Source organism: Mesoplodon densirostris, chromosome 5, assembly GCF_025265405.1.
Source record: "Mesoplodon densirostris isolate mMesDen1 chromosome 5, mMesDen1 primary haplotype, whole genome shotgun sequence".
In the NCBI taxonomy this organism is placed as follows: domain Eukaryota; kingdom Metazoa; phylum Chordata; class Mammalia; order Artiodactyla; family Ziphiidae; genus Mesoplodon; species Mesoplodon densirostris.
This window is the reverse complement of record NC_082665.1, coordinates 450,295-472,817: the sequence shown is the minus strand read 5'-3', so window position 1 is coordinate 472,817 and position 22,523 is coordinate 450,295. Positions and strand designations below refer to the sequence as shown.

The 22,523-nt window shown below is 50.3% G+C and overlaps 1 protein-coding gene across 2 annotated transcripts in view; it reads right to left on the bottom strand.

Annotated features, from left to right (window-relative positions):
• The window catches only part of LOC132491422 (germinal-center associated nuclear protein-like), a 44,004-nt gene that overhangs the window by 4,384 nt on the left and 17,097 nt on the right, over positions 1–22,523 (bottom strand). For both annotated transcript variants that reach the window (XM_060100307.1, XM_060100306.1), the window contains exons 11-26: positions 21,695–21,855; positions 20,743–20,984; positions 20,289–20,500; positions 19,560–19,660; positions 17,171–17,302; positions 16,702–16,815; positions 15,264–15,416; positions 13,540–13,737; positions 11,709–11,777; positions 11,490–11,624; positions 9,844–9,997; positions 5,112–5,370; positions 4,796–4,893; positions 3,573–3,963; positions 2,207–2,464; positions 1,600–1,729 (exon numbers count right to left, since the gene is read on the bottom strand). In XM_060100307.1, coding sequence (XP_059956290.1) covers positions 1,600–1,729; positions 2,207–2,464; positions 3,573–3,963; positions 4,796–4,893; positions 5,112–5,370; positions 9,844–9,997; positions 11,490–11,624; positions 11,709–11,777; positions 13,540–13,737; positions 15,264–15,416; positions 16,702–16,815; positions 17,171–17,302; positions 19,560–19,660; positions 20,289–20,500; positions 20,743–20,984; positions 21,695–21,855 — 2,807 coding nt within the window. The remainder of the gene's footprint in view (positions 1–1,599; positions 1,730–2,206; positions 2,465–3,572; positions 3,964–4,795; positions 4,894–5,111; positions 5,371–9,843; positions 9,998–11,489; positions 11,625–11,708; positions 11,778–13,539; positions 13,738–15,263; positions 15,417–16,701; positions 16,816–17,170; positions 17,303–19,559; positions 19,661–20,288; positions 20,501–20,742; positions 20,985–21,694; positions 21,856–22,523) is intronic.

Here is a 22,523-nt window from a genome sequence, read left to right as displayed (position 1 = left end):
TCATCAGCAGTCTCTGTTTTTCCCTAATACTGGCAAGGTTCTTATTTTTCATGTAGCTCCTAAATCCATCTGGATTTTTGTTGTTGTTGTTGTTGTTGTGATGCGAGGCCTGCGGGATCCTAGTTTTCCGACCAGGGATTGAACCCGGGCCCTGGGCAGTGAAAGCGCCAAGTCCTAACCACTGGCCCGCCAGGAAATTCCCCCGGAAGTAGTGTTTACAGCAGCGGGAGACAAGGGTCTAATGCTTTTTCTAAATAGAGGCCAAAGTCTGTCCTCTCTGCACTGACTTCCCTCATCTGGCGTGGTACTTTTATCACATGTTTCTGTTCTTGCACTTTCTATTCTGATCCATTTGTCTACTGTAACTTTATTATATGTTTTGAGATCAGGCTGAGCAGACCTTCCTTGTTATTCTTATTCAAAATTTTCTCAGCAATTGCTACACATTTCCTCATCCTGATGAATTCTAGAGTTAACCAGGCGGTTAATTAACCAGGCGGTCTTGTCAAGACCAGGCGGAAACATCCTTTTGGGCTTTTGATTAGAAATGCCCTGACTTTATAGTTTGAGAACTGACATCTTTACAGCATTGCGTCCTCCAGTCAGCAAAGCCTAGCCTGCCCCTCATTTATTCAAGGTTTTCTTTGCACCTTCAGGGCTCTGAGAATCCCCTTCACAGGGGTTTAGCACCTCTCCTGGTCAGTTTGTGTCCATATGTTCTAGATTTGTTGCTGCTGTGAATGAGAATTTCTGTACGTTGTAGGTTGATCTGTCTGGTCACCTTGCTGAATGCTGAACAGTTCTAAGGGTGTGACTGTCGATGATCCTGAACTGACAATTTTACTGTCTGGAAATAATTGGTCCTCCTCTCTTGATATTTATGCCCTAAACTGGGCAGGGTCTCCGGGACAACAGTGAACAGCAGTGATGTCAGGGCAGCTCAAGGCTGGTTCTAACTTCAGTGTTTCTGATGTTTTACCAAGAAGCATGGGGGGTTTTTTAGTAGTTTTATGGTAGATAGCCCTATCAAGCTAAATAACTTTTTTACCCAAGTTTCATAAGAAATTTTATCAGGAATGGGTATAAATTTTTTTCTTGGAGAGAGGGAGAAGGAATGGGTATAAATTTTAAGGAAAACTTTTCAACACCTAGTGAAATGGTCGCTTATTTTTCTGTTATGGCAGCTAATTACACAAATAGATTTCTACCGTTGATATTGTATAGCACAGTATAAAGCGAGCTTGTGAGTTTTTTATGTACTGCAAAACTGCATGTGCTAACATTCTACTTAGTATTTTTGAACCAGGTTTGTAAGTGAGATCAGACAACAGCTTTCTTTTGTCTGCACTCTCCTGGTTATGTTACGACTTCAGGGTCAGGTTTGTCCAATAAATGAAATGAGATGCTTGTTTCCCTCTGCTCTATAACAGTTTCTACTACATGGGAATGATCTGTTCCTCCAGTATCTGTCGGAATCTCCCCACAATGGGCTGGATTTCATGTACAGGATGTGAATTGCTGCTGTATACTCTGTTAGAGAATACAGTTCACTCTCTTGCTTGAGGGATGACAGAAACGCACACTGAACACAGATCTCACCGGCTCTGACTCAACTGTAGCTCCTTCTGCGTCTGCATTCTGGCTTGTTCCCACGACAAAGGAACGTCGTAGTTTTTCAAATGGTTTTTTAAAAAATACACACATATCTGACCATCTTTAGTCAGTGCCTCTGAGAAAACGATACAAAAATAAGAAGAGAAAAGAACATCAAAAGAGCAACAGGTGACCACTTGATGTCTGCTTAAATTCACTGACTTAAGGACTAGCCCTTCCGATTAAAGGTGCACAATTATGTGACTCCCATGCTTGAGCTAAATATGCTCCAAGTGTCCATGGGTCACTCAAGGTCCAGAGAGGCTCACGTCCAGACCTGCATGGCCAGTGTGACTACTCAGAGAAGTCTCTCTAAAGCCAGCCTTGGGGGCCCATTTCAGGGAGATGAGTGCAGGCTCTCCTGGAACCTTCTCAGCTCTTCCCAATGTTTGTAAGTCACCTGGAGGTCACTGGCTTGGAGAGGTAACCCTAAGGAGAGGAAGGGTGGGGACCCGCAGGAAGGGAACAACCGTCAAGTAAACATCTTCCTTTGCTGAAACTGGACCAGGAAAGTCTCCTGAGGAGCCGGCCCACGGCACCAAGCACTAACTACCTGGTGTGACGGGAAGCCTGGGGGGTGTCCAGTCCCTCAGCCTGTGGTTGATGCACAAGGCGATGATGTCATCCCACGGGATCTCGGCAACTGAGGGCTGCGACCCCCGGCCTGGGGAGGGGCTCCCACTCTTCCACCTGCGGTGCGTGCTGCGGAGCAGGCTCTCCACCTGGGACCGCAGGACAGGCTGCGTCTGGAGAGAGCTGGGGATCTGGGAGGCGTACTGGATAACCATGGAGCACACAGGGAGCCAGGGAGCTGGAGAGAAAGCACCGCATGAGTCACAGGGCTTGGTGCAAATCGACATGCCATGTTCTTCACTCTGTAGTTTCCTAGGAAAAGGCAACTCTATAGCTGAGAAGTCTGCCTTCAACTCTGAATACAACAGAACCACAGCTGTTAAAGAAAGAACATCTCCCTCCCCATGTCCAGGTAAGGGATGCAGCCACCCAGGTCAGAATTCACAACAAAGGGTCCATCCTAGAGGCTTTGACTGCACAGGCCTGCAGATGCATGCAGGAATCCGTATTTGACCAAGCACTCAGGGAGGTCTGGTCCCAGAGGCACGGGCTTCTCTTGGGGAGCCCCGACCTAGCTCACGGCAGAGGATTTGCACAGTGCAGTTTGTTTCCCATTGGGTTCCTTCAGTAGCAAATGTCTGTTAGACGTACTGGAGACTGCACCTCAAAATTCAGAATGATGCCTGAGGCCTCTGTTCCACATGGTCTACAAAAGAACGGCCCTGCTAAGGCCACGTGCTGCGCCACGTGAGCACAAGCAGCCTTGTTCCCTCCTGACATCATCAGCAAGGGAAGGGGCAGCCTCCTCACAGCACAGGGACCCACAAAGTCTGCGTGAGAACAGCCCGAAAGCCTCACTCGGGCACAGCCGGAGCCACAGGCGCTTCTTTGACAAAGAAGCAACACTGGTGTTAAAGCGGCACTGAGTGCCGTGGCCCCAGCAGAGCCAGCAGCGTGGGGACAGGACTGCACAGTCCCCACGCCTTTTGCTCCCAAATGCCATGGCACAGGCAGGATGGGACCTGCTGTTAACTGAGGAATCCCAGGCCTTGGGTGCAGCACTCTTCCTGACACCTTCCTCCCGGGACCGAACAGCCGGCCACAGACCACTCAGATGGTGGGGAAGGGCCAACAGGGCTCACTCCACAGAACCCCAGCTCGTCCTGACTCCTGAATCCAAAGGCGAGTGCGGACGGGTGCGGCGTGGGGCCGGGGTGCCCAGTGGAGGAGGACCACCTCACGCCGGCGCCCAACACCTGCCAGGGTGTCTCTACAGCAAGAAGGAGACGGGGAACTCGGCCGCACCACATGCTTCCCAGCCAGTACCCCTCGGCACGAGCACGCACCTCCCGGGGGCGGAAGGTCCATCTGTGGGAGCTGGAAGCCAAGGACAGCCTGCCTCAGCCAGGCCAGGTGCTCCGGGGTGTTCCAGTGAAGGTGAGGAAGCAGCCGGCTGCCCCCTGCCTCGGCAAACTCCGGGACAGGCCAGGACAGGTTGCAGAGCTGCTCGGAGGACACCACGGAGGCCAGGAAGCTCAGCACGCTGTTGAACAGTTCGATGACGGCACCTGGCTCCTGTGGGGCCAGGCCGCCCAGCCTCCGCTCTCTTCTGTCGTGGAAAAACCGGCTGCTAAACTCCCGGCTAACCCCGTCTTCCACGTACTGAATGAGGGTCTGGCAACAAAGGTCAAGGGCACAGGGGCAGTGGGAGACCAGCCACTGCACAGCCTGCGTAACCTGAGAAGCAAAGACAGTGGGGAGAGATCTGGTTCAACAATTCCGCTGTTTTTCAGGAAGAGATTCCTGAAGGCGCCCCCCCGCCCCGAGCTGCCACAGCAGGTGCCACCGGAGCAGCAGCCTCTCAACCACACCAGGAAGGGGAGCAGAAGCTCTCACGGCAGTTGAGTTCGGTCTCCCAGGGCCCTGGAGACCCACACAACAGGGACCCCGAGAAGGGCTCCCGTGCCCCTCGCCCCCGAGGAGCGTGGCCTGAAGGATCGCCCCGGAAGGGCTGGAGGCCCAAGGGAAACCAGCCCTGCACATCCTCTTCACCTCACACAGAAAAGGAAGCCACGTCTTCCCGTTCTTAGAAGGACTAACAGCTTCACTACATGCCTGGATGCTTTCACATCCTGTAGTTATCTTTCTTCCTGTATTTATTACTTTTATTTTAATTCCTGGCACTTCTTTCCCTAAATGTAATTGTCAGCACACACTTCCTTTTTTTAAGGAAACTTCTGATAACATTATTTCTTCATATTCCAAGGACAACCACTTACAAAAATAATTATACATCTGACCCTCAGAGACAAGACATGAACTGTCATGTTTTAAATCCATAACAACAAAACCTCTAAGAAAATTTACACGAACAATTTAATTTATTGCTGATAGCAGGACTGTGGGCAAATTTTATCTTTTATTTTGATTTCTGCTTATATTTTTAGAAAGTTTCCTGTCAAAACGTAAAATTAAAGATGCATGCAGTAAAATACACTAAATTCAACATAGAGTGAAAGGGAAAAAACTGAAATATCTTGTTGGACCTTTAAAAATGATGAAACCTTACCTTAGTCGTGCCTTGTAAATCACTAATGGAATCAGGGATCTCAATGACGGTATAATCTGAAATCAGCTTAGCTGAAACCAAATCCTGTAGCATCAGACCTTTAAGACAAACAGACGTAGGTCACCTGTCTCCTGGTAGAGGTGTGCAGGCGAGCAAAGGCATCTCACTGCTCTGACCCCGCCCAACCCTGCCCCCAGTCACTGCAGCAGCTGCTGTCACAGGACCCCGGACACCACACTGCCAGCACTTTCTCATACCCCCGGCTCTACCCACTTATTAAACATTCCAGCTCATAAATGGAACTGCCTTCACACACCAGCTTCCACTTCCTTCTCCACGGCGTCCCCTCCCGGGCTGGACACAAGAACCACCAGCGGAAGCGCTGGCTGGAAGGGCTTGGCCTGCAGGAGCTGCTTGATCTGCAGCAACGCCGACAGCCAGTACACGTCCTCCTCCGCCACGTCCTCGCTCTTCACTTTGGGGGGAAGCAGCAGCATGACCCCACTGGCTCCCAGGAGCTCCTTCTGTGTCTCCACAGCATCGAGGGCACAGTCGCTGAGTGCACCGTGGGCCACCTGGAACAGCACCGAGACCATCAAGATGGATGGACGCACCAGGGGACAAATCAACAGTGAGCTGCAGAGTGAGCCGAGCCAAATGCTCGCCTCACGCCAGGTCAGCCTCCCTCCGTGAGGCCGAGGATTCGTGTGAAAATCAGTCACAGGTCATTCAGCCTCTGGTTAGACTTGGGTTGGAGCAATTTAATCTCAACAGTTACCTCAAACAGGCTTGTAAAAAACGAGTAAGCCGGGACTTCCCTGGTGGTTAAGAATCCGCCTGCCAATGCAGTGGACACGGGTCGGATCGCCGGTCCAGGAAGATCCCACATGCCGTGGAGCAACGAAGCCCATGCACCACAACTACTGAGCCTGTGCTCTAGAGCCTGTGAGCCACAACTACTGAGCCCACGTGCCATAACTACTGAAGCCCACGCACCTAGAGCCTGTGCTCCGCAACAAGAGAAGCCACCGCAATGAGAAGCCTGCACACTGCAATGAAGAGTAGCCCCCGCTCGCTGCAAACAGAGAAAGCCTGTGTGCAGCATAAAAGACCCAACGCAGCCAAAAATTTTTAAAAATTAAAAAAAAAAAAGAAAGAAAGAAACCCAAAGGAAACAGATACTGCATGGCACATAAGAAAACTTATGCAAAAATCCTAATTTCCTCTGAGGATGCCTCTGGAAACAGTCATAAGATGATATGAAAAAGTCAAATAAGGACAAGAAAAAAGCAATAATATATATATATATTATTAAAAACTCAATAGAACATTTGGAATACAGTCAAGGAAATCTCCCAGAAAACAGTATTAAAAAACAAGAGAGAAAATGGGATAGAAAGGATGAAGAGGCTCAGAGGCTCAACTGATGAGGTCAAACAGTCTAACACAGAGTTCAAGAGAGAAGAGAATAAAGGAGAAGGAAAGCAGATGTCATCAAGATGCAAAAACGTCAGTCTCCAGCCCACAAGGACCCACCAAGCCCAAATGATGAGGGAAGGAAGTCAGCACCAGAGCCCCAGGGACAGAGTGCAGGCTTCCAAAGAGAAACAAAGTGGGCCACAGAGAAAGGAACAGAACAGTTTCAGACATCTCAACAGCAATGCTGGACGGCAGGTGACAGTGGAGCAAACTAGAAGGAAAATAACTTTCAGCCCATAATTCTACAAACCTAGCTAAACTATGAAGCAAATGTGAGAGCAAATACATTTTCAGACAGGCAAGAATGCCCCAAATTCTCCTCCCACGCATTCTTCCTTTGGAAGAAAGTGGAAAACGTGCTCCATCAAACAAGAGAATAAACCAAGAAAACATCTTGCTGCTGCTGCTGCTGCCAACGGCAGCACCGAGTAAGCGCTCGACGTGTCAGACTGTGCGCTCTGTATGTATAACTCAGTTCGCCCTCAAGGGTTCCTGTGCACAGGGGCACCACGGAGCAGCTGTGTGGCCCCAGGCTATTTGTTTTAGCTCCTCCCTCCCTGGCAAAACCCCATCATGAGTAAGAGCACTGACCCGCAGGCGGCGCCCGGCCACGAGGACCCTGACACGAGGGTCAGGGTTAGGGGTGGAAGAGCAGGACTGAGCTCTTGGTCTGGAGGGCCCAGCGGAAGCCACACCCTGGAGCACGTTATCCGCCTCAAGGGGAGCAGGAGGATGACCCCTTCTCAGAGGGAGGGATAAGGTGAAGTGATCGAACACTTAGAAAACTCTACTAAGACATGTACAGCCCATGTGCCGGCACATTTGGGTAATATTAATGAAAGATGAAGATAAAACTACTTAAGTAAGATAATGAGACAACTACTACTTGCAAAAAAATAAACAAATGTCGTCACAAAACACTTGCCGGTTCTGGGGCAAATAGCCATCACACAGCACACGCGCACACACACAACACACGTACCCACATGACCCCACTTGCTGAGATAATGTAAAGTAATGATGTAGCCACCTGGAAGATGGGGAGGCTGAGAGGAACTGTGGTATTAAGAGTTGACGCCTCCCATAGTGGGGTGTGCAGCCCCAGGATGGCCCCCACGATGCCACCTCCTCGTGCTGATGTCCGTGCACCGTCACCTGCCCTGAGTTTGAGCTGGGCTCAGTGACACACTTCTAACAGTATCAGACAAACGTAATGGGATGCCACCTCTAAGACTAGGCTACAGAGAGATTATGCCAGCTTGCTCAGCTGATGGGAGCCAGCTGATTCCCTGCTGTGAGCTGCCTCATAGAAGCCCACGTGGCGTGGCGTGGCCTGCAGGGAAGTGAACCCTGCCAACAACCACGAGCGTGAGCTTTCCGAGGAGACCAGAATCCTGGCCCACATCTTGACTTACACCTGGTGAGGAATCCTGAGCCAGAGGGCCCATCTAAGCCACACCTGGACTTCTGCCCCACAGAAACTGTGAGTAACGAACGTTTGTTATTTAAAGATGCCACATTTGGATGTTTTTTGGTTTTTGGTTTTTTGGCCGTGCTGCACAACACGCGGGGTCTTAGTTCCCGAACCAGGGATCAAACCCAGGCACCCTGCAGTGGAAACACAGAATCCTAACCACTGGACCGCCAGGAAATTCCCAAAGCTGCCACATTTGGAGGTAACCTGCTATGTAGAAATAGATAACTAATACACATATTTTAATGCAAAGTCGGCAGAGAACATCTAAAGTGGATAAATCAGAGAAATGGCAGTGTAAGGACATGATACGGCAACAGGACAGAAGTCAAGCCTTGGGGAAAGGAGCCAGAAGAAGGGGCAGGGGCTGTGACTTCTCCTCGTAAGTCGTGGTGCTCTCTGAGTTTTTAACTACATGCAAGTGTTATTTTGACTTACAATTTTAAGAATAAAGGCAAGAACAAACTAATTGTCCAGTAGGTGAAGTCTGACTTTGTCATCATACGAAAAAGGGAAGAACATGCCCCAAGATGTTTCTGTTACCTCTGAATGGTGAGAGCTTAGATGGCTCTTATAATCTTTATACTTCCTCTGTATTTCCTTATGTTTTTAAAGTTTTATATATGTATTACTTTCACGTTTTAAGAAATACAATAAATAGTATTATAATGGGAAGGAACAAACAAAAATCCTATAATCAAACTACAGTTTGAAGCCGTTCCAAGGACAGGAGGAACATGCACTGGAGTGCCACATGCAGATGTCCGGGTGTGCCATGAAGGTGACTGTCAGGAAGAGGAGAGGTCAGGCGTGGAGCCTTCGGGTCAGGACACGGTGGGGAGGGCCGCTTTCACTGGGTCCTGCCCTGAGCGTGCCGCTGGTCCTGATCGCCACACTATGGAAGGCACCAGGCCCAGGTTGGGCAGCTGGCCGCAGCAGCAGCTACCAACACCAGGTCTGCTCAGCACTGAAGCCCACACTTCCTGCCATGTACTGCTATTTTCTAAGTAAATAAAATATACATCTGGTTTTACTTCTGAACACACACAATAAAACTTGAAGTTCATTTATGCAGGTCTGAATCTAATGAGGAAACAGGTTCTCATTAAACAAGAATCTCTCAGGGAACCAATTAAGCTCAGTGTTGCACAAACACCTGTAAAGAACAAAAGTTAGGGGCTTCCCTGGTGGCGCAGTGGTTAAGAATCTGCCTGCCAACGCATGGGACATGGGTTCGATCCCTGGTCTGGGAAGATCCCACATGCTGTGGAGCAACTAAGCCTGTGAGCCACAACTACTGAGCCCGCGTGCCACAACTACTGAAGTCCGCACACCTCGAGCCCATGCTCCGTAACAAGAGAAGCCACTGCCAATGAGAAGCCCGTGCACTGCAACGAAGAGTAGACCCCGCTCGCCGCAACCAGAGAAAAGCCCACATGCAGCAATGAAGACCCAACGCAGCCGAGAGAGGGAGAGGAAGGAAGGCAGGAAGGGAAAGGAAACGAAAGGAAAGAAAATTAGAACTTATAATCAAAAACTGAGGACAACTTTAATGTGAAACAAAAACAAGTAACCTGAAATGCCCACTACTGAACCTATGTGAAAACCCCATAGGATTAAAAACCATTCGTCTTTTGGTAAGACCTGATGTATCAGGAAGCTATTTAACAAAGATTTCAGCGGCTGACAGACCATATAAGATGCAACAACCACTGCATTTGTTTGTAATGCTCTGTCTCATCCCTCTTGGGTTAGTTACCAGAGGTCCGTGGAACTCAGGGCTTCTGAATTATAGGTGAACATATGTACTTTTCAGGATTGTTCTGGGTTTTCACCAAGTTCTCAAAGAGAGGTCTGTGACCCAAGACAGTTAAGACTCACTGCACTCCTGAGAATCTAGCCTGGTCTCTCACACCAAGGGGGTGTGCATGGGATGTCGTCAAGACGCAAGGAGGAACAGATACGACACTTGCTTCTGAGCCTCCCACATTGTTTCAGGGCCACTTCAGGGAAGTTATATGACTCCAATCATGTCTGGGAGTGAGTGCAAATGAGAAAATCTCAGATGTAAATACACTAAGTGATGGTCACTCACCTTGATGCACACACTGACAGAAACTGTCTGATTCCCTTTACTGCTGAAAGTGTTAAAGAGAGTGAGTGTCTGAATCCCACCAACATCACGGCATGTGTCATCCACTGAGCCATCATCTCCTGTGAACTTGACTTTTAACCAATTTGCCAGAATTCTGTGAATAAAAGAAAATAACACTTGAAGGAGAGTCTAATCCTAAATTTGAACTACAAAGAGAAATGTTACACAGATGTAAATCCACAAACACCAAATCTTACTATAAAGTTGATCTGGACTAATAAACAGGCTGTGATTTTTTAAATGGATTTAGGAACTCTACGGGGTTATATATTTGAGAGGACACTCATTCTAATGTGATTTATGATTTTGAAGCACAAAGAAAAGATTTTGAGCAACAGAAAAGGTCCTTAGAGTTTACCATACAACCCAGCAATTCCACTCCTAGGTATATAACCAAAAGAACTGCAGACATATGTCCACACAAACACTTACATGTCAATGTTCACAGAAGGGTTATCATAATAATCAAAATGTGGAAACACCACAAATGCCCATCAACTGATGAACAGAGAAATAAAGTGTGATATATTCATGAAATCAGATATCATTTGGCCAACAAATGAAGGACTAATATATGCTACAACATGAATGAACCTAGAAAACATTATGCTAAGTGAAAGATGCCAGTCATATAGAAGACTACGTGTTTTCGGGTTCTATTTGTATGAGATGTCCAGAATAGGCAAATGAATAGAGACAGAAAACAGATTAGTAGTTGCCAGGGGCTGCAGGTAAGGAAGGATGGACTGCTAATGGGCATGGATTTCTTTTTAGGTGAAAAAATGTTCTGCAATTAGATAGTTGTGATGGTTATACAACTCTGTGAATGAATATACTGAAACCAGTGAAACGTACACTTTAAATGGGAGAAATTCATGATACGTGAATTACATCTAAAAAAGAAAAGTAGGGCTTCCCTGGTGGCGCAGTGGTTGAGAGTCCGCCTGCCGATGCAGGGGACACGGGTTCGTGTCCCGGTCCAGGAGGATCCCACGTGCCGTGGAGCGGCTGGGCCCGTGAGCCATGGCCGCTGAGCCTGCGCGTCCAGAGCCTGTGCTCCGCGACGGGAGAGGCCACGACAGTGAGAGGCCCACGTACCGCAAAAAAAAAAAGTATAGTTTCTGGAAGCAACTTGTTTACAAGAAACAATGCCATGTCAACTTTTTCGATTTCTTTTTAAAAATGCCAGAAATTTTTTACCTAAGGAAAAAATGGAACTATAGCAAACAAAGTAAACTGTCCTCCCCAAGAGTCTAAAATGAAGCAGGCTCTAATCAGTATACCTCAGCATAGCTTTAAGTCACAATCAAGTCTGAAATGTTTTTGGACAAAGACCGTTGCCAACGATACAAAATAAAAATGTGAATAATCTAAAGCGTCAACTTCAAATAACAAACAAAACAGCCTGCAAAGCTAAGCATCAAAATGAAAGCAGGCGTCAGGGCCCCCAGGAGGAGAGGGGCACACTGGGCTGCCGCCTGGCCAGCCCCGGGCGCAACACTCAGCTGCCAGACGCTCTGGAGAAGCCACTCCGCCTCCCGGCCGCCTGCTCGGCATCCGGCCCCCCAGGGGGAAACCTCTCTGACCTGCCAGGACTCCCTGGGGACTGCTCTTCTCCATCAGGCAACACCAGCACCAGCTTCCAAAACACGCGCTCCTGCCGCCCCGGGAGGTGCTCAGCCACGAGGGCTGGCAGGTCCAGGGGTGCCCATGCCGCGTCACTGGAAGGGACAAAGCACCACAGGTGAGCCACCACGCGAGCCCCCGGCAGGAGCAGCGTACGCGGCGGGCGGGCGCGGACCAACCTCAGCAGCTGCTGGTAGAAGTGCTGAACTTTCATCTGGTGCGCCACCTTGCTTCTGAGCCACCTTAACCTGCGAAGGGAGAACCACACGGAGCCTACGTGAGGCCCATTCCGCACCCACGGAGGAACCTGATAAGCGCTTAGTGATGTTCGGAGTGCAAAGCAATTGGGGAGTGAGTGTCTCCCAGTGGGGAATACTTAGGAGACCAAGAAACCTTTTCCGATAGAGACACAGTTTAGTCAGAGGACTTGTTCGTTCCATAAATATCAAACAATTATCTACTGTGTGCCAGTCGTGGCAGATCAGCAGTCAACAGACAAAACTCCTGCCCCGCTAGAACACACGCTCTTGTAGGGAGAGAAAGGCCTCTGTTAGTGGGTGGCGCGACAGGCGCGGTGGGCGTGCTGTGGACTTACACAGGGTGGTCAGAGGTGATGTGGGAGCAAAGACTGAAGGGAACAGGGGCGCCAGCACGTGAGTTCTGGGGGACAGGCCAGACCCAGTCAGGAGTGGGCCTGGCACGTGCACAGGACGAGCACAGGGAGAGCGGCGGGGCGGGGGGGCCACTATGAAGGGACTCAGAGCGCAGCCCAGGGACGTCGACAGGGATGTGAGGCGACCTGACTCTGATGTGGTGATGAGGACACCAGTGTGCAGGGGTCAAGGGCGGAAGCCAGCAGACGGACAGGTGGCTACGTGAGAGGGGTTGGCAGTGGAGGTGGTGAGGGTAGAGCCGCAGGACGGTGGGTCTGAGTCCAGGTGTGACCCAGCCCAGGGAGGACAGGCTGGCATCCTGTGAGCCAGAGGAGGCACCGAGTGCAGCAGGCCAGGTGAAGACTAGGTTCCGATGTTGAACTGGGGACACGGGGAAGAGGCCCAGGCTGGAGATGCACGAAGCATGCTGTCAGCGTGCAGGATGGAAAAGGTTACCGGGGAGGAAGCAGAGGGGAAGAAGAGGGGACGGGGGTTGTGCTGGAGGGCGGGGGAGGGGACAGAGAGGGCCGCCCTGACACAGGTGTCAGCCAGGACTCCCGGAGGCAGCCGGGCCGAGGCCGAAGGCCGACACACACAGCACATCAGAGACAGGCCAGCACCGTCCCCGCCCTGCCTGCAGACACAGGCACAGGACCCAAGACGCGGGCCGCTACACCGAGTTCGTTAGAGGCATAGAGCTGGCGACAGCCCAGGCGAGGACAAGACGTGCCTCGAGACCCCAGCAGGGTGGGCTGCCACGGCGCCTCTGTGGCGTCTTCCTAGGCCCCCACTGGGAGGCTCCTTTCCAGAGGCCACAGCGGCCTGCTCTGAAGAGAGAGGCTGAGCCCTGCATGGCCAGGATTGGGCAGCTGAAGCCAGGACCTGGGCAGGGAGCCGGGCACATGCGGGGTGGCCAGGAGGAGTGGCAGGGAGAGCCATGCGAGGGGACACGGGGAGGGAGCCCGTAAGAGACCTGACGGCAGGGGGGGGAGTCGCTAAAATGCTGCCACCGCAGACCCAGGGTAGCAGAGGGGTCGGGGTGGGGGTGGGGGTGAGGCCAACACGGACCTCTGGCTCCAGCACTGAGAATGGACATGATGTGTCCTTAAGCTAGGAAGGCAAGGAGAAAACAGGTAATTCCAGGGAAAATTCGATTGGCAGGACCAGGAGTGTTTTAAGGGGAAAAGGCAAGTGAAATCACAGCAGGTAGAGCAACTCTCACTCCAAAAATGCAATCCTGCGTCTGTCTTCACCTCCTCTGACTCCACCCATCTTCCCTGCAAACGGACGTGTTAATCCACACTCTCGATAAAGCCAGTTGGGGCAGGAGGCGCTTAGGAGGCCCCGGGCTGCTGACCTGGTGCAGGAGATGCCCACTCTCCCCGCGTGGCCCAGATCCAAGAGGCCCTTGGCCAGGTTCTCCTCTGCAATGGGGCACTCTGCGCTGGGCGCCAGTGCCCTCAGCCGGTCGTTCATGTCCATACAGCAGGGTGCCGCAGGGAAGGCCCGCATCTGGCGCCTCAGTTTCTTCCGGGCTGCGACACCTTCCCTCCACCTAGAGGAGAGACCAAAGTATCATCACTGGATGTTTTTGCCATGGGGACAAGGCAAAAACATCTCCAGCATTAACACGGGAAACATTTTCTGCCAGTATGTTTAGGTCTTTTTCAGCAACAGATCTTAGACTGAGAAATGGATCAGAACTGAAACTCAAGGTATGGGGGATGCATGATAACGAATGAGTGGTGGGCAACGGACCTACTGAACTTTAGAGTGAATGCTGGGCTTCCTTGGTGGCGCAGTGGGTAAGACTCTGCACTCCCAATGCAGGGGGCTAGGTTCGATCCCTGGTCTGGGAACTAGATTCCACATGCATGCCACGACTAAGAGTTTGCCCATGCCGCAACTAAGGAGCCAGTGAGCCGCAAATAAGGAGCCTGCGAGCCGCAACTAAGGAGCCCGCATGCCACAACTAAGACCTGGTGCAACCAAATAAATTAATTAATTAAAAATAAAGAGTGAACAATCTCTGGAGGCCAACTTGCCAATCTGGATACAGACACAGATCCATATACCCTTTGACCCAGCAGACACCACCGACAGGATTCTCTCTCCAGACGTGTGTGCACCTGTGTGAAATGTCTGTACAAGGATGCCACTGCAGCACTCTTTGTCACAGCCAGAGAGAGAAAGCCGTGTGAAAGTCTACCAGTGGGACGAGGCAGGTCATCTACCATGTGCTCTGGCAACGCCACCTCAGTGCACTGACGGCACTGGGGAGAGGCCACCGTGCTGCTGCAGTCAGGTCTCCTGTGTCACCGAGAGTCGAGAGAAGTCTGGCACAGAGTAGGGAATGTGCTCCCCCCTGTGCCGACCACCATACAAAGGTCAGAGGTTCTCGTGGGATGGAGACTCATTTCTCACTGAATCCCCTTTTACACGGCTGCAACTGTCAAGTACACTATTACTTTCTTTTAATGTTATTATGAAATGAATCATCATATAACATACGTAACACATGTACACCCATTTTAAAGATTAATGATAAATCAAACACCCACATCTTTCCATGCAGTTGAGAATGGGTGGCCAAGACCAGCACCTGATGCCCACGGGCCCTGCTCAGTCACACACCCTCTCATTCCCAAAGGTAACCACTATGCCGGGTTTATGTTTGTTATTTTCCTTCTTTAGGGTTGTACTACTATATACAAATCCAAAACAATCCATTTAGTTTGAATATACAGTTTGTATGTTGCACACATTTCCCTAAGAATTGCTTTTTTCACTATAAATTATGTTTCAGAAATTCATCCATGTGGGTGCATACAGCTATCATTTGGCTTGTTCGTGGCCCTCTCCCTGTGTCTAGCACACTGGGTAAACAGCAGAAGGCTACCTATAAATATCTGTCGAAATATAGAGCGGTCCCCCCACCCCAATCTAATTCTTTACTTAGTTTATACCCTTTAGGAAGGAACATGTTACATGTGCGTATTATCAGCTGTTTCTGAAAGTATAATCTTTGTAAAAGACTCTCCCTGTATGCATTGATTTTATCTGTAAGGACATGGGACTCACCGCTGGAGATACTTGCAGAAGCACTGAACTTCCTGGAGGGTCTCTTTTGCAGTCTGGAAAATTTCCTCCCCAAGAAACAAGTCCACCAGGTGGGCACAGACGTCCTCACAGCAGCGGGCCACGCGGAGCCTCTGCTGTGTCTCCACTGCACTCCTAGGGAAAAGGGCAATCAGCAAGGGAGACACTGCACCCAAGGCCCCACCCGGAGGGCCTGCCTTAAAAGCACGAGGCCACGTCCTTAATACTGAAATGTAATGATATCTTTGCTGCAAGAAAAGCTTGAAGATTTTATTTTATATAATGCACAGACATCTGGAAATGTAGAGAAAAAAGAACTGAAGTCGTACAGGGTACAAGATGATAGATCCAACAGGGCCCCTATAAATAGTCAAGAGATAACTCTGTATCTTATAGTTAGAAATTTAATTTTTAAATGACCATTGAGACAACTGAAATATCTTCTCATCAACAACATCTGATGTTTGCAATTAGAAATGTCTCAAGTATATGACAGCTGGCTACAGGGGCTGACAGCCTAAGGTCATGTGACAGTGGCCCTCAGATAAACCAGAATCTGAAAGAGACTTTTTACAATAAAATCCTGTCAACCAAGGGATCACAGAGGCCTTTATCAAATACATTTAGCCATTAAGTCAAAGAAGCCCAGACAGGCAAGACCCATTTCCGATAGCTGTCCTCTGTGGCGATGGAGACAGCCCTGGGCCGAGCTGTAGTCCAAGTCTTCTGGAACTGCAGAGAACAGCAGTTTCCCTGCACGTCAGTGAGTCCTAGGTTTTACTTATCTCTTAATACCCCTTCCTGGGATTAAGAACAGACAAACACCCATCACTTGTGAGGTCTCTTGCTTATAGTAAACAGTGAAATAAACTCCCAATTAATAGAAATGGAAAGAAATATTAATTAAACAACATACTCTGCCTCCTGGCTATATTCCCCATCTGCACCAGGGGCTGCAGGCCTATCTCGGGGGAACTTAAACGCAAGGACAGATTTCCCAGCACAACTGAACCTCTTTCTTCCCTGAAGCTTGGCACTGAAATTTATAAAGTTCTTAAGTGAAATAGCTCAAAGGAATCTTTTAACATACGAAACAAAGGAAAGGATCTTCTACTGGAGAAAAGCTAACGGTGAGTAACCTGGTGTGGGGAAGACCACCAGCGAATTCTTTTGCTAACAGACACATCCCCACGCCCAGGGCAGGGTCAACAAGGAGGATGAGAGTGAAAGCGAGGGCCTCCTTGGAAGCAACGCACACAAGAACAGGGACAGCCTGTTAGTGTTTGGCTAACCAGAAGATATGCTCCTTGTCAAAATGAAAGCCGGCTAGCGTGAACTGGACCAGCCTGGCCACGGTGCCTCTAACCCTCCTCCCACCTGCCCAGCCGCCTCACATTGCAGGCACCAGCGCTTCACTTACTTCAACTCCTGGGAGCAGGTTTCCCTCACACGTTCTGTCACCACGAGCTCTGTCAGCTCTGCAGCTAGGTCCTGGCTCAGCTGAGTTAACACCAGTTCTCTCTCTTGTTTCAACCTAAGGGAAAAGGAAAAAGAGCACAAGAAATAACAGTCGTCTCACTCTGTGACCTTGCGAGTGGGGATTTGAGTTGTGCTGCCTGACACCTCTGGTTCCACCAGACAGGCCACACAGCCAGGCCCACTCCAGTTCCCTGACCACCACCCCCACCCCCTCTGGCTGCGGAGGGGCTGCTGCTTACAAGGTGGGACCTGCCGGCTCCCTGGGCCACAGTGTATGAAGGCGCAGGGCGAGCCGTGGGTCTGGTACGAGTGCCGTGGGCAAAAGCGAGAGCATCCTAGGCCAGGGCAGGCTCTCCCCTTGTCCACACCCCCCACCCCCCACGTGCACTGCAGGGATGAGACACCCTCACCTCTCTTCTTCAGCCCGCCGCCTCTCTTCCTCTTTTCGCTCCCTTTCCTTAGTCACTTCTTCAGTTGCAATGTGCCTCAGAATGCCCATGGTTGCAGCTGTTAACAGCTCCTCCATAGCAGCATTGGAAACACTAGACAGAGCAAAGTGGACATTGCTCTAAATAAATAATAAAAGCCACACAAACCGTATTACTAGACTTCTAATACTAGCAAGGGAAAAAATACCTATTTGCCTTCCAGCATAAAAATCAAGCCCATGGTTAGGAACACACACCCTGTCAAAACTGACTCAGGAAAAAAAGAAAATCTGAATAAACCTATAACTAGTTAAGAGATTGACTCAGTATTTTAAAACATCTTCCAGCAAAGAAAAATCCAGGATGAGAGGGCTTCACTGGCAAATTCTACCAAACACTTAGAGAAGAACTAACACCAACCCATCTCAAACTCTTCGAAAAAACCGAGGCACAAGGAACACTTCCTAACACCTCTAGGAGGCCAGCACTCCCCCGATCTGATACCAAAGCCAGACAAAAACACAAGAAAACTAGTGACCAATATCCCTTGTGGACGGTGAAGTAAAAATCCATAACAAAATACTAGCAAGCCAAAATTAAGCAATATACTGAAAGGATTATACACTACCAAGTGTATAATCTCACACTACCAAGAGAGATTTATTCCTGGAATGCAACAAATGAAAATCAATGTAATACAACCACATTAATAAACTGAAGGGGAGAAAACCCACAATATCATCTCAATTAATGCAGAGACAGCATATGACAAATTCAATACCATTTCATGATAAAAACACTCAATAAATTAGGAAGAGAAGGGAACTTTCTCAAAATGATAAAGACCGCATATGAAACACCCACAGCTAACATCATATTCAGTCGTGAAAGATAGAAAGCTTTCCCTCTAAGACAGTAACAAGACAAGAGTGCCCTATCTGCCATTTCTATTCAACACTGTATTGAAAGTTATAGCCAGAGCAATTAGACAAGAAAAATAAAAACATCCAAACTGGAAAGGAAGAAGAAAACTATGTGTATTCACAGATGACAGGATCTTGTATGTAGAAAATCTTAAGAGATCCACTCAAAAGCTATTACAATAAAAAAAAGTTCAACAAGATTGGAATATAAGGATCAACACTCAAAACTCAACGGCATTTCTATTCACGAGCAATGAACATTCTGAAAGTGGAATTGAGGAAACAATTCCGTCTACAATAGCGACAAAAAGAATAATATAATTAGGAACAAATTTAACCAAAGAAACAAAAGACTTGTACAATAAAAATTATAAAACGTTGCTGAAAAAAATTAAGGAAGACATAAACAAAAGGAAAGACACCCATGTTCATGGACTGGAAGACTTCATAGTGTTAAGATGCCAGTACTACCCAAAGTAATCTACAGATTCATTGGAACCACCATCAAAATCCCAACATAACTTTTTGCAGAAGTAGAAAAACCCATCCTAAAATTCTTATGAAATTTAAAGGGTCTCCAAATAGGGAAACAGCCTTCAAAGAGAAACAAAGCTGAAACAAAGCTGAAGGACTCGCACTTTGTGATTTCAAAACTTACAACTTACTACGAAGTTATAGTAATAAAATCAAAACAATATGGTACTACCATAAAAACAGACATATAGGGCTTCCCTGGTGGCGCAGTGGTTGAGAGTCCACCTGCCGATGCAGGGGACACGGGTTCATGCCCCAGACCGGGAAGATCCCACATGCCGCGGAGCGGCTGGGCCCGTGAGCCATGGCCGCTGAGCCTGCGCGTCCGGAGCCTGTGCTCCGCAACGGGAGAGGCCACAACAGTGAGAGGCCCGCGTACCGCCAAAAAAAAAAAAAAAAAGACTAGATGCTTAAAGTGTTCCACAAAATCAGCTTTATAAAATTAAAAAGTGTAGTTTGAAATGTCTAAGGAAATTTCATCATGGTGTTAAATGTAAAGGGTATAAAATGTTTAAGGGAATTTAATCTGTCAAATTTATAAACTGTGACTTAATCCAAGATCAAGTAAAGTGAGTGTTTTTATTTTTTAACAGAGAATGAACTAATTATTACTAGATTTTTTTTATTACTAGATTTTTGATCACATTGAAAGTTGAAAGAAAAACAGGTTTCTAATTTACAACTTTAATAAACCTAATGCTACTCAAAAATCATACACACATAGAAACTACCTGCAAACGACAAACACAGGTCAGGAACGTGAGAGACTATACCCACCAGCGAGCAGGACCGACACTGAAGCCTGTACAAAGGGGTAGCTGTGATCTCTTGTTGAAGACTGAGAGCAGCTTTATGAAAGGAAGCGTCTGGAGGGAGTGCAGACAGCCTCAGAGCAGGAGAGGCACCGCACTTACCCCAGGGCTGTGGCTGCGAAGGCCGCCCCAGCGGCGCCAACTTCCTCGCAGTCCCTCTGAAGAACCTCCTGGATGAGCTCATCCACCACCTGCGCCAGGTCCTAAGCAGAGGGCAGACGGGGGTCAGGAGCACTGGCTGGGGAAACGCCGCCTAGATCCAGACCCAGCTTATCACCAAGCAATCTGCCTTCATGGCCTAAGGTACTGAAGGTCTTCACGGAACCACAGAGACATCATGGACCGTCCGCCCAGCTCAGAAATCCCTCCAAAACCTCATCACTGGAAGCTGTTTGAAGGCATCTAATGACCTTACACGGGGGTCGGCTGTGCGCTCCTGGAAAGGGTTCCTGCTAATAACCAGAGAGGAGCCTTCAGGACATGCCAGGACAAGCCTGCTGTCTGCTCAACGACGGCCATTCAGACGGCCACAGTGCCGCACCCCAACGTCACACGGCCCCAGCTTCTGTGGTCCTTCCTCACTCCCCACCTCAGGCCTCCTTGATCCCCCAGTGGGGTGGTGCCCAGTGCCTGCCCAAGCAACAGGGTGGCGAGATCAAGTCACACGGCCTGTGTGGCGGGTAGGCCCTGCTCGGCCCCGGGGCCACCTGTCAGAGGCATGCTGACCCCAGGGACACCCCAGGGACACAGACAGTGGTCAGACTGGACATCAGAGGCAGCTGGATGTTGCCCACGACGGGCCCTCAGAGCCCTGACAGGAAGGTTCCTTACCTCGTCCGAGTACACAGGCGCAGACTTTGGGGGAAGGAGCTCCAGCTGCACGGGGGGCTGCACGGGGGGCTGGAAGAGGCTGGGTGCCATGCTCAAGGGCAGTGCCGGGAGGTGTGGAGGAGAAGCTGGCACAGGGGTGGGCAGGGGCTGCAGGAGGAGAGCCGGGGGGGCTTCCTCCCCCTCCGTACTGCACTCCTCTCCTCTCCCTACACCTGGAAGGAACAGGCAAACGTGGGCACCGAGGACAAGCCCTGGCCACCCTCCCCAGGCAGACCACCACAGGGCGCCTCCTGAGCCACGAGCCGGGGGACCGTGTGCGCTTCACCCGTGGGAACAAAGCACTGTGGCGCCAGGGGGCCGTTCAGGCAGCACCGAGCTGGTGTCGCCGGGCCCCAGGATGAGGCCTCCTAGAGGGGAGCAGAGCTGGCGCCCCCGAGGCCACAGCCTCACCCACCTGCCACGTCCAAGCCGGGTCTCTGGGCGCCCGCGGGCAGCTCCGCAGCAAGGCTGTCCCCGACGTACTTGTTCTGGGAGTTGAAGCTGCACACGGGGGCGTGACGGAGGACAGGGGGTAATGGCCCTCCATTCACGATCTCCCCAACGGACACCGTCAGCTTCCTGGTAATAAACACCGACTTCCTGGCCTTGGATAAACCCTCTGGTTCCAGGAACGAGGACCGGTTCAGCTCGACACAGCTACCCAGACCACAGAGAACCCACGGAGAGGCGTTACACAGGCGAGAGGCCACCCTTCACCTCCTCAGTGCCCTGCAGTCACTGTGTCGCCAGAAGGCCACGTGGAAATGAGGGGAGGCAGCAAAGGCCCAGCCCAAGGCCCAGCCCATGGCATCCCCCACTGCCAGTGTGTCCTTCTGACACGGGAGCCGCCTGGCCTCACTGTTAGCAGCCCCAGGTGCAGCAACGCTCCCCTACATGCTCCCAGCTCATCCCGTGAGGGCAGGTCTGCAGGCAGCAGACGGGGCCGGGGCTGAGGAGCCAGAGGAGGATGGGTTCAGGGAAACCCCGGATCCGGACACGACAGGCTACAGGTTATGGAGCCATTTTCTGGGAGAGGGTCCACAAGTCCCACCACGTTCTCAAAACTCTGACTGCAGCAGAGGAGACGCCCTGGCCTGGCCAGAGAGCCCATCTTCAGGGACAGAACAAGGAAGGCCCCAAGCTCGACCATCAGCTTCCTGAGTAACTTGGGAAAAGTCAGGAAGAGTCTGAACCCTAACCTGCTGGCGAACAGCGAGTGACCTGGGGACATCCCCGCGGTTCTGAGCCTCGCCTGCTCCCCTGCACCCCAGGCCGTGGAACATGCCTTCTCCTGGCACTTCCCAGCCTTCCCAGAGTCAAAAGGGAGAAAAGGAGAGAGGCCCGGCGGTTCGGGCCTCGGTGCTTACCCGTCGGAGACAGCGAGGCCGTGGCAGCTGAGAAAGTCTGTGGCCTCCTCTCCGTCTCTGAAGAGCAGCATGCGCACCACGCCATCCAGGGGAAAGGTGGTGGAGCGCTGAGTGCTCGCCGTGTATGCCACGTTGAGCGCTCGGAGCGCGTCCTTGCGGATCTGAGAGAAGCCGAGTCACTGAGTCGCAGAGGGTCAGGCACTCCATGACCGCAGACGGCTCAGTCCCTCTGGAAAGCACCCCGGTTCCCAAGCTTAGCGCTCATCGGGCCGTCTGCTCAGCAGAATGCCCAGAAATGATGCAAAGCAAACGGTTTCATATACGGAAAAGGCTGGGCCATGGAGGCTTTATTTATAAAAAAAACTAGAAAACCAGCCACCCACCAGCAGGGCAGGGAGAGTACACTGTGCATCCTCCACTCAACAGAAAGCTGTACAGCTGCTAAAGATTACTGCAGAGATGATGGAATGCCACGGAAAGTGTGTGACATGAAACTGAGTAAAAGTCAGAGAGAACGTTGCTTCACAGCATCACACTGAGCATTTTAAACACGTGGACAGAGGGAACCATGAAGGCACTGGCAGGTTAGTTTGATCCCAGGACCCCGGTGGCCCTGCTCCTCCTCTTCAGTGGGCTTTAAGCACTTCAACCTGGATCTAGTGTTACTTCAAGGCTGGCATGCACGTCCATGCTGAGTGTCCAACAGTGAACAGACAAGACCCCTGTCCTCATGTAGCAGACGTGGCAGGAGACACCAACACTGAACAGAAGGAACGTACAAAACGCACAGTGCGTTTCACGGTGATGGTGTGACAGAAAGAACAGCTGA